This window comes from Myotis brandtii, unplaced genomic scaffold (assembly GCF_000412655.1).
Source record: "Myotis brandtii unplaced genomic scaffold, ASM41265v1 scaffold1289, whole genome shotgun sequence".
Classification (NCBI taxonomy): domain Eukaryota; kingdom Metazoa; phylum Chordata; class Mammalia; order Chiroptera; family Vespertilionidae; genus Myotis; species Myotis brandtii.
In genome coordinates, this window is record NW_005354543.1 from 152,763 (window position 1) to 164,872 (window position 12,110).

Consider the following 12,110-nt stretch of genomic DNA (forward strand, 5'->3'; position numbering starts at 1 on the left):
ACCGTTCCCCCCGCGGGGCTGAGAGTCTGGGTCAGGGGGTTCCCGCCCTTTGCGCCCCTCCCCCCGCCCGGCGCTTTCCGCCCAAAGAGCCCGGATGGCTCCCGGCCTGGGGGTCTGCACCCCCCTCCTAGGCCCACCCCCATTTAATAAGGGGTCTGCCTGCCCGGGGAGCACAGTGTCCATGGGGGGGCTCAGGGGGAAGGACGCGGTGTCCCCTGAAGAGGCGACCTGCCCGCAGGGAGGGGCTTTGTGGGCGCGGTGACTGCGGGGGGCGGGGGCCCAGGCTGGGGGGTCAGGAGAGGGAGTGAGAGACAGACACGTGGGCGGGAGGAAGGGCAGAGCGGGGTCCACAGAGAGGGGCCCATAGGGTGTGGGGGGGACTGGACGGCGACGGTAGGAGTGAGGGGGTCACTCGGGGAAGTAGCCTGAGGAGGAAGGAAGTGGAGACACAGGGAGGAGGGGGAGCCCAGAGAGAGGAAGGGGGGCTGAGAGGGAGCGGGTCCTGGGGAGCAGAAGTGGGGGCCGCACAGGAGGAGGCACTTGAGACAGAGACACTGGTTCAGAGAAGAGTTGGGGAGCGAGTGCAGGGACAGAAAGGGGGACTCAGGGATGAGGGAGCAGGGGGAGCAGCCCTGAGTCAGCAGCTGTGGGAGCGGGACAGACGGGAACAGGCAGCAGAGGGGCCGCGGGCGTGGGGAGGGGAAGACGCAGACGTGTGTGGAGATGGAGCCTCAGAGACCAGGAGAAAGAGCCCCTGAAGGGAAGTAGGTTTCAGGAGTTTCATGGTCCAGGTGTAGGACAGACAGAGAGAAAAGGGGGGAGAGAGCAGGGGAGAGGGGGGGACACAGGAAAGGACCACAGTGGAGGGAAAGGGAGCAGGAGACAGAGACAGATCCACAGACAGAAATACATGTAGTGGGAGGAGGGGAACCCTGATCTGGGTGAGGGGTGAGCTGATGGGATGTGGATGATTCACTTGTGATATATAGGCTATGGTGATTATATGTATATATATATAATTTCTGAGAGGCAAGGAGAGGGGGAGAGAGAGAGAAACATCATTGACTGGAGACAATCATTGATCAGCTGCCTCCTGCTCGCCCCACACTAGGGATCAAACCTGCACCCTGGCCATATGCCCTGACTAGGAATCTCACCATCACTTCCTGGTTCATAGGTCAAGCTCAACCAGTGAGCATGCCACCTAAGGATGCCTTTATATATTTAATTTAACAGCTGAATTGTCTTAGTTATACAGATTGAATGAGAATTATAAATCTACAGTTTATAAGGTTTGGGATTTTATAATAATTTGCTATCAATTGCAACCCTTATTCACTCAGAGGGGAGAGACTTGTCTGTTGGTCAGGGTCCCTTGTCATTTCCTGGGATGGCAACAAGGAGGTGACCTGTGTCTATCACCACCTGATGCTTTTTAAGGAATATTAGAAGCCTTAGGTTTGTTGCTGTGGTGTTTTATATGTGTGTGTGTGTGTGTGTTCCATGGATTTACTTTTTCTGTGTCTGACAATTTATTTTTTAAAAACATCCTTAGATAAATCCCCTGGGTCTTCTCAGATCCCCTGAGGAGCTTAAAGAAATGCCCTCAGGGGCACTTTCCCCCATGGAGTTGGACAGATGCTCTGGGTGGGGCATCATTGGTTACTGAGGGTCTCCAGGAGATTGGAAGGTGAGGACAGGGATAGCAGGAGGGTTGCAGGATGCCTTTGTGAGAGTGGGGAGCAGGCTTTGTTCAGGGGAGGTAAGGGGGTGCTCTTTGGTTTGGGTGGTCAGGACATCAGCTGACATTCTCATTTCTGTAGGAGTTTGTGGATGTCTTTGGGAGGAGAGACACATGAAGACATTCCCTCAAAAATTCACAGTGTGGTCTCCAAGTAGGAGCTCAGTGTTCCTCACTCTCTCCTGTGACCAAGGACAGGAGGGGGTGGCATTTTCCTCATTTCCAGGTCCTTCTGACTGTAAGTGTCGTGTGAGCTGGTTGAGACGCTGAGCTGATGTCTTTGAAGGTACATTCTGTGACTCCTCAACATATCCTCGCCTAAGAAAACAACCCAGACCCTGATCATACTAGGACCAAATGGCTGCTTCTCAGGTAAAAGATGTGTCCTGAGTCACAGGCTAGGTTTGCTTTTCCTCTGACATCTGTGGATTTAGAACCTGCCACTTCTGATGTTGGTGCTATTTATGTTCTTTTCTTTTACTTATTTAATTACAGTTTTTCTTAGGATGGTGATGGTCAGCAGTTTATATAGTTTTGTCCTTTAGCCCAGAGCCTTCTCTGCATTCATGTTATGCAGGCTCCCACCAGGTCAAGAAGATTTCTCACCTTTAATTGATGATTTTCAACTACTGAAAACATCCCTCTCTGATCGATCTTCCCGGGAAGGTAGCCATGTCTAACATCCCAGTGGGAAGAGGCCAGAGGCTTGGGTATCAGTGAAGAAGGGAAATGTTGGTTTTTAGGTTCAGTGGCTGCAGCATCAGCTCTAGAATAGGGGTAAGAAAATTCACCTTTTACTGCTCACAATAGCTCAGAAAGTTCTGAAGAGTAAGGGAAGAGACTTGTTCACTAGATAAGTAAGAAAGACTTGCTATTTAAATGTACCTTTAGCCCTAACTGGTTTGGCTCAGTGGATAGAGCGTCAGCCTGCGGACTCAAGGGTCCCAGGTTCGATTCCGGTCAGGGCATGTACCTTGGTTGCGGGCACATCCCCGGTAGGGGGTGTGCAGGAGGCAGCTGATTGATGTTTCTCTTTCATCGATGTTTCTGACTCTCTATCCCTCTCGCTTCCTCTCTGTAAAAAATCAATAAAATATATTTTAAAAAATTAATGTTTATTTATGACCATTTTCACATAATGACTTGCTTATTTATGTATTTTTGCTATGACATGTCCTTTTCTGATATCCATTGTTCCAGTTCACCTGATATTCCCTTGGCTGAGATGCTCACTTAATTGGAGAATTTATTGAGAGATGTGCACAGACCTTCCAGAAGTCCCCCCTCCCCCTTCGTCTTAGCTTCTATTTGCTTCTACTTTTATTTCCAACAAATCACTGACTTTTGACATGGGAGCTTCAACCAATCAGGCCTTCTTGCTGCAAATTTTTATTATATTCTACACTCATTCATGGACATACTCAACATAATCACTTTTTATATTGTCTAGAAAGTTTATAAGAATCATATTATTAATGTATCTTCAATTCAGTTAAATTTCTATGATTGTAGCTCTCCACTAATGACACATAAAAATTTACAAATAAATGAGCAACTAAGATATTTTATAGGTCTAACATATTTTCTATGATTATGTGAGTTCATCTTATATAATACACAAAGGGTATCATTCACAAGGAGGTTCATGAAATGTATGGAATCATAAAATAACCTTGATTTCATTGACATGACAATTCTTTTTTATCCATTTTAAATTGTAGGTAAGTTATCACATCTGTGTCTGTCTCTACATAAAATATTAACATTGTTTGAGCTATATTTTCTTACTTGCTTAACCTGTCTTTATTCTTCTCAGTTACAGAAACTGCTGTGAATATTCATGAGTTTACAGGTATTGACCTGTGTTTGTTTGTTTTTTAATTGTAGCTTGAGTTTGGAATAAAATTGAAGGTTTACCTTTTATTATATGTTTCACAAAATATTTTTTTATCAAAGGCAGAATAATCTTGTTCTAAGAATTCTCATAGTAAATTTTCTTATTTTTTATTATTATTATTTTTAAAAATATATTTTTATTGACTTTAGAGAGAGGAAAGGGGAGGGAGAGAGAGTTAGAAACATCAATGGTGAGAAAGAATCATTGATCAGTTGCCTCCTGCATGCCCCCTACTGTGGAGTTTACATGCCCTTGACCAGAATCGAACCTGGGACCCCTCAGTCCCCAGGCCGACGCTCTATCCACTGAGCCAAACCAGTTAGGGCTCATAGTAAATTGTCAGATAGGATTTTGGTTTCTATGTGTCCTATTCCATGAGAACTATAAATTCCATTGAAAAATACTTTCACTTAAAAGTTATGTATGAATTTTTTCCTGTGTTTTCTGTGTATTCAGAAGTATGACAAATGGACCAGAAACATTGGCATCACAAGTGAAAAGTGAGCTTGTTACACATGTGGAAACACAGGCCCTATCTGAGAACCTGGATCAGAATCTGTATTTTTAGAAAAGTGCAGTCGTGGTTGACTGTGTTACACTTCAGGCCGTAATTATGCTTCCAACTGAGCATGACATCTCCAGCTGAGGAATACACACCACGGACCCTGAACGATGCAAACACAGCCCTCAGAAACTCATATGCCCATGTCGATGCCCTAATTTTAAAGTTTATTTTCCTGAAAAGTAAAGTCTGTACCATGGATTTTGGGACATGTGTCATCCTCATTTGTTAGTGTTTGAAAACATACCAGAGAATGTTACTGGGCAAAGTGATCTTATTGGGTGATTCAGGATATTCCCCTTGGTCAAAACCTCTTCTCCTCACACGGTTTTCTTTTTTGTTTGTTTCTTTTTTTCCCTTCATTTTTTTCTTTATCTCCTAACACTGTTTTCACATTGGCTGACATTATGAACTCTTCTGGTGACTTCTTGATAAACTTATCTTTTCTTTCAGGGACCGCTGACCTTCAGGGATGTGGCCATAGATTTTTCTCAGGAGGAGTGGGAATGCCTGGACCCAGCTCAGCGGAAATTGTACCTGGATGTGATGTCGGAGAACTACAGCAACGTGGCCTCCCTGGGTGAGGGTGACTTCCTTCCTGAATTCCTCCTCCACTTGCAGGGTTTTGTTTCCTTTATTATTTTAACATCTTTAGGAGGCTTCTGCTTTTTAGGGTAGACTTTCTGATTCTTGCTCTTAGGAAACAAATCGGGGTATTCTGGTTTAGAAAAAAAGGCTTTGTTATGTATGTGAATGAGGAACTCAGTGTTTGAAAATTTTATTTGTTGTCTTGACTAATTAAGGTTCTGTCAGAAAACAGCATTTTGGAAAATAATTTTTTAGAATATTCAAATATTCTGCCATGTCTTCTTGCCAGTGGAGAAACTGGATTGGAAATAGAAGAATCTCTATCAAAACTCATGTTTCATCTATATATATAAAAGCCTAAGCAACCTTTATGATGGAACGACCAAACAACCAGTTGCTATGATGCACACTGACTACCAGGGGACAGGCACTTGACACAGGAGCTGCCCCCAGCCCGCAGGTCCCGATCTCCGATGGGGCCTGCCCTGCTGGCTAACCTCTGGGTCCCTCCCCACAGCCAGCAGGCCCCCGGGCTGGGCTGGGGAACCATGGGTGCGTGGCAGTGGACACAGCCCCTTTCCCAGGGAGGCTGAAGGCGGGATCCCTCCTCAGGGCCAACCTCCTGGGCCCCTCCCTCTCCCCTTCCCTTCAGTCAGCAGGCCCCAGTTGGCGGTGAACCACGTGGTGGTGGCACACCGGTGGTGAAGGAAGGAAGAGGCAGGTAGGTAGGGAATTTTATCGGCCCTGATCGCCTGCCACGTCTAGGGCCCCCACTGCTTCACAAATTTTGTGCACAGGGCCTCTAGTCTAATAATAAATGGTTCTTGCAGTCTCTAAGCAGGTCATTGTCATCTTTTCTGAGAAAATGAAAGAGCACGTGGTCTATGGCTGGGGTAGTAAGTTGGTTAGAGTGTTATCCCTATCTGCCAAGGTTGTGGATTTGATCTGGTCAAATGAATTCAATGTTGCCCTGGCTGGTGTGCTTCAGGCTGCCCACCCAAGGGTGGAGGGTTCTTTTCCTTGTGAGGGAAATGTAACTGGGTTGCAGGTTCGATCCCCAGCCCTGGTTGGGATTTGGGGAAGGCAATCAATTGAAGTGTCTCTCTCACATTGCTCTCTCTCTCTCGCTCTCGCTATCGCTCTCGCTCTCGCTCTCCACACCCCCACCCCCTCCCTATCTTCTCCCTCCTTCCTTTCCACTCTCTCAAAAAAAAAAAATTGTGGAAAAATTTTCCTCCCATGAGGATTAACAACAACAAACAAAAGGAGTAACCAATGGCACCCCGACCCCCTCCCTATCTTCTCCTTCCTTCCTTTTCACTCTCTCAAAAAAAAAAATTGTGGAAAAATTTTCCTCCCGTGAGGATTAACAACAACAAACAAAAGGAGTAACCAATGATTGCCTAGATGAGTGGAACATATATCAATGTTTCTCCATCTCTCTTTCTCTCTCCCTAAACAATAAATAAAAAATATAAAAACAATATTAAAAAAGAATATGAAAGAGCACGAACAGAAAAATGATAGTATCTGTTCCCAGGTAGGTGGGAATGAGGAAGCAGATGACATAGGTGAGAGGTCCAAAGGTCATGGAGGAAGCCAGACCTTCCAGTTTGGTTGGGAAGCTGTGTTTCAATGGGAAGGATTTTGAGAAGTTCAGGTTTGTCAGTTGCTGTCATAGAGGGACAGACCGTCTCCAATAGGACCCATGCACGTGCATCCTCTCCGGACTCTGCTTCTGCCCCTGGGACTGCCATCCTCACATTAGCAGTGAGGCCATGTCCTCCCCTTGGACTGTGAGGGCTCCTCTTTCATTGCCTTGGGGTCCTGGGATAATCTGTGCATGTTCTTAAGGAATTGTATTGTTAAGGTTTTTCTGTTGAAATTTTGTTTTTGTCTCTTGAAAGGATTGAGATGGAGGAATTTGGTGGAGAAATCCCCGGAACACGGGGACAGGTGTGCTGTTCTCTGCTTTGTAATTTCTAATGCAATGTAGGCTTCAAACAAGACCCTGCAAGGTTTAGACTCGGGAATTTTATCACAGCACCATGCACCTCCCCAAAAGGAGAAAATCTAATTTTCTTTCACTTCACATCTTCCTTTTCCTATGTATTCTGCGATTTACTCGTGTTACAGTAGTTTAATGTGGCTATTTAACTCACAAAGTTTTTCAATAAGTTACTGCCGTATGTGGCCTTAGAACAGGGGTCCTCAAACTTTTTAAACAGGGGGCCAGTTCACTGTCCCTCAGACCGTTGGAGGGCCGGACTATAGTTTAAAAAAAAAACTATGAACAAATTCCTATGCACACTGCCCATGGGAATGTCTTTCTCTGTCATATTTAAAGGAAATTACTACTGGGTATTTTATTCTGGCCTGGTAATTTCTTTTTTTAGTCATTTGAATACTTGGTTCCATGCTCTTCTGGCTTGTAGAGTTTCTGCTGAGAAGTCAGACGATATTCTGATGGGTTTTCCTTTGTAGATTACTTCCTTCCTTTCCCTTGATGCTTTGAGAATTCTATTTTTTGTCATTAATTTTTGACAGTTTTAATACAATGCACCGTGGAGAGGGTCTCTTTGGATTGAGTTGAGTAAGTGTTCTATTTCCTTTTTGAATTTGAGGACCTAGTTCTTTACATAGGTTTGCGAAGTTTTCATCCACTATTTGTTTCAATAGGCTTTTAGTTCCCCTCTTCCTCTCTTCTTCCTCTTAGTATGCCTATAATTCTTCTATATATGAGCCTTTTCTGATGGAGTCAGATAGTTCTCATAGAGCCCTTTCTTTTCATGCTCAGGTGTCTTTTTTCTTTGCTCTATCTGTTCAGCTCTGTTTCCTAGTCTCAGTAATTCACCCCTAATCTCCTAAATTGCATACTTCGTTTTCAAGCATTCTGATTGGTTATTTTTGAAAGTTTCAATCTATTTGTTAAAGTACTAATTTTGTTCAATAATTTGTTTTCTGAGTGCATTGAATTGCTAGTATTTTATCACATCTTACTGAGTATTTTCAGAACTGTAATCTTAAATTCTGTGTTATTTCTGTCACATATTGGCCATGAGCTGAAGCTTGCTCTCTGGAGATTTTTTATTTTCTTTCTGAGCTTTCTCATAACCGTAGTTACTAATGCAATTTGTTAGTCTCCCCTGTCTAGGCATTTATTCTTGACCTTTCTGTAGCAGCTTTCTCTGAAGAGGACTTTCTACCATTTTTGTAGGTGGCACTGAATAACAACATTATTAACTCTGTGAACTCCCAGAGCTGACTACAGCCGTGCTGCTTGGGTGGGTGTTTATTTTGCCCTTATTGTAATGGTGACCCCAGACCTCTGTGGGTCCCCCCACAAGCCTCACCTGGTTATCCATCACAGAAGTCAACAGCGATTCTATTGCACTAGCTCTCTGTGTGCAGATACTATGCTCTTTGACCAAGGGCAACTGGAAGCGAGTTTTGGGAATCTAAGGGAAAGTAGTGCTCTGTGGCTACATTTCTTTGTCTGAATCACCATTGCCCGACAGCAGACAGCCATTGCAGAACCTCTATGCTGTGTCCTTGCCCAGGCATCTCTGCTGGCTCAGCTGCTATTCTCGCTGCTCACCCTGCTGGAGAGCCCACTGAGACTCTCTGTTCTACCCCATGGAAACAACTAATACCACCAGCTTCCCCTGCTCTCTGGATGGAGCTGGTCGCCAGCTCCTACTGCAGGGCTGTGTCCATGGCCATCTGGCCTCTTCTCCCTACTTCCCCTTTTATTCCTGGTTGCCCACCTCTAGATGTTTCACTGTGCTGGTCTCTCAGTCAGGCTTCTGTGTTAAGCAGGGAATTCTTTGTTAAGTTATAGTTGATTAACTTGTTCAAGTTGCAGGAGGAGAGAGCCCTGGGTAATCTCTCTAGCCTCCATTTTTCTGATGTTGCTCCCCATGTCTTCAACTCTTAATTTCTTATCTGTTCTCACGCCTTTTCACTATTCTGTATTTATGTCACTCCACTTGGTGTGCAAAGTGGTAGATTTGTTAATGTCCCATATGGGCTTCTATCAAAATCTTCAATGTACTATGCAAGTTTTTTGATTCTTCAGCTTGGTCATATCTTTCATTGGTAATTCTGTTATATTTTTAAATTGGTGCATTTTTTTTTTTTTACCTTGCCTTTTATGTTTGGTTCATTTCATAGATATTTGTATATTTGGACCATGTTTTTTAGTTTTTCTCAGTGTCTTAATATCTCTTGTTGGGGTTCAGGAATTTAAACAACCAGGCCTGCTGAAACCGGTTTGGCTTAGTGGATAGAGCGTCGGCCTGCGGACTGAAAGGTCCCAGGTTCGATTCCGGTCAAGGACGTGTACCTTGGTTGCGGGCATATCCCCAGTAGGAGATGTGCAGGAGGCAGCTGATCGATGTTTCTCTCTCATCGGTGTTTCTAACTCTCTATCTCTCTCCCTTCCTCTCTGTAAAAAAATCAATAAAATATATTTTAAACAAAAAAGAAAAAGAAAACAAAAAAACAACAACAACCAGGCCTTATAAACATGCTTTTTGTAAGAGAAAATAAATAACAATAACCTGTGGCAAAAATTCTAATTTCTGTCAGAATTGTTTGGGGGCAGAGTGTGTGTAAGTTCCAAGTTTAAATAATTTTCTATTTCTTTCCTAAAACCCAAAATATCTTTTTGTTTTGATAACTGTCTTCAGTATTGCAGTCTCTGTAGTGTTTGAACAATTACCCACCTATTCTTTTTTTCATTCTTAAATATTTTTAAATTGATTTCAGAGAGGAAGGGAGAGGGAGAGAGCGATAGAAACATCAATGATGAGAGAGAATTATTATTATTTTTAATAATTCTTCACTGTTGGAATTATTACATATGTCCCCCAGAGAGAGAATTATTGATCGGATGCCTCCTGCACCCTCCACACTGGGGATCAAGCTCACAACCTGGGCATGTGCCCTGACCAGGAATCGAACTGTGATGACCTGGTTCATAAGTTGATGCACAGCCACTGAGCCATGTGGGCCAGGCACCACTTTTTCTTTTTAGTAGCCATTACAATGTATTCACCATGTACCAGTAATGCCATTATTTTAGCACTCTGTATCATGCAAAACAGAAACACGTTCTTCAAGATGCTGCAAAACTGCAAGATCATTGAACAGACACAGTACCTCATCTCTATCTTCTCAGTGAAGAATCTGGGAAGTGGGAGTTTTCTTATAATACTGCCACTGTTTGCTAGGGTGTTTTCAAGTATTGGTGGCAAATGTAAGCAACTTTTTAACCCTCCTTGTGACTTTTCCTAATTGTACCTTTCTTGGTCTTGCTTTGAACATTTAACTTAATTTTGGAGTACTCAAAAATGTCATTGGGTCAGTAATTGCTGATAAGTTCAGTGTCCATTCCCATGGGTATCAAAACTGTGACACTGTATTTCATATCTTTCAGCTATCTTATCAGAAGACAACCAGGCCATTCTGCAAAAGCCAAAAATAAGAGATTTATTCCCTAAAATAATACTGGTAAGATATGGAAGGTATGGCTTTGATAATGTACATTTAGTGAAAGCCTTGGAATTTGAGGAGGAGTGTAAGATGAGAAAAAATTATTTTAACATGGACAGGAGTAACCTGGTACAGTTATTCATAATAAAATCATTGTCAATTAATGATGTCAAAAATATTACACATTTGGTAATACTCCCAATTAAAATTAGTTATATTTGTTAATTAATGTGTTTCTAAATGTGAAGACCAAATATAATGTTTTTAATATTATACATTCTTGGAATGAAAATACTGAAAATCTATGAAAAATCTATTTTTCATAGATTAATCCTTCAGTGCAGCATAATCTATGCTGTAAGTATAAGAATTACTGCAGTGTAGTGTGGGATTAAATTTTCAGTCATTTCTAGAATATAGTGATTTATAATGCACATACAAAATTTAAATGCAATTAGTTTGTTGACTTCTGTATTACGGTGTCATTATACTTCTATTGAGAAATAATGTTTTTGATAAAAATGTCTATAATTTTTATAAACTTAGAAATCTTTTTTAAAATATGTCTTTATCGGTTTAAGAGAGAGGAAGGGGGAAGGAGAGAGAGAAATATCAATGATGAGAGAGAATCATTGACTTGCTGGTTGCCTGTTGCCCTGGGGATTAAGGCCACAGCTCAGGCATGTGCTCTGACCAGGAATCAAACTGTGACCTCCTGGTTCATGGTTTGTTGCTCACCCCTGAATCACACAAGCCTGGAAGGATTGTGTGTTTTTTATACACATCATGGTTAATAGTTATTACAGAATAGTTATTTGAAAAAAAGAGTACATGTTTAATGAAATTATAGCTGTCACTAAAGGCCTTTCCATCTTCAATGATTACCAGAATACATGCAATGAAGACAGAAGTTATCAATGCAAGGAGCATTGGAAAAATTTTAACCAAGGGTCAAATTCTAATATACATCAGAAAATTCAGCTCCCAGAAAACCATTATAAAGGTGGAAAAGTCTTTGACCAATTGTCAAATCAAAATATACTTCAGTTTACTCGTACCATGGCAAAAACAAACAAACAAAGAAAATGTGACAAACCTTTGAAACAATCTTCAAATCATACTGAACGAGATAACATTCACACCAGGGAGAAACCTTGCAATTTTAATCCGTGTGCGAGACTCTTCAGTCAAATACTCAATCTAAATAAACTTAAGAAAATCCGTACTGGAGAAAAACATTATAAATGTAAAGAATGTGGTAAAACATTTAATTTCCTTTCAAATATTCGTGAACATGAGAGAATTCATACTGGAGAGAAGCCTTATAAATGTGGAGAGTGTGGCAAAGCCTTCAGGAGGTCCTCGAAGTGTCGTCGTCATCAGAGTATTCATACCGGAGAGAAGCCTTATAAATGTAGAGAATGTGGTAAAGCCTTCAGTGAGTCCTCAATCCTTCATCAACATCAGAGAGTTCATACTGGAGAAAAGCCTTATAAATGTAAAGAATGTGGCAAAGCCTTCGGTGCGGCATCAAGTTTTGCTTATCATCAGAGAGTGCATACTGGAGAGAAGCCCTATAAATGTGGAGAATGTGGCAAAGCCTTCAGTATGGCATCAACACTTACTATTCATCAGAGAGTGCATACTGGAGAGAAGCCTTATAAATGTAGAGAATGTGGCAAAGCCTTCAGTATGGCATCAACACTTACTATTCATCAGAGAGTGCATACTGGAGAGAAGCCCTATAAATGTGGAGAATGTGGCAAAGCCTTCAGTATGGCATCAACACTTACTATTCATCAGAGAGTGCATACTGGAGAGAAGCC

At 42.3% G+C, this 12,110-nt stretch overlaps 1 protein-coding gene across 1 annotated transcript in view; it reads left to right on the forward strand.

The window, feature by feature from the left end:
- LOC102248581 (zinc finger protein 420) overlaps nt 1-12,110 on the forward strand; it is a 102,153-nt gene that overhangs the window by 89,284 nt on the left and 759 nt on the right. The window contains 2 exon segments of the mRNA XM_014534320.1: nt 2,028-2,036; nt 11,500-12,091. Coding sequence (XP_014389806.1) covers nt 2,028-2,036; nt 11,500-12,091 — 601 coding nt within the window.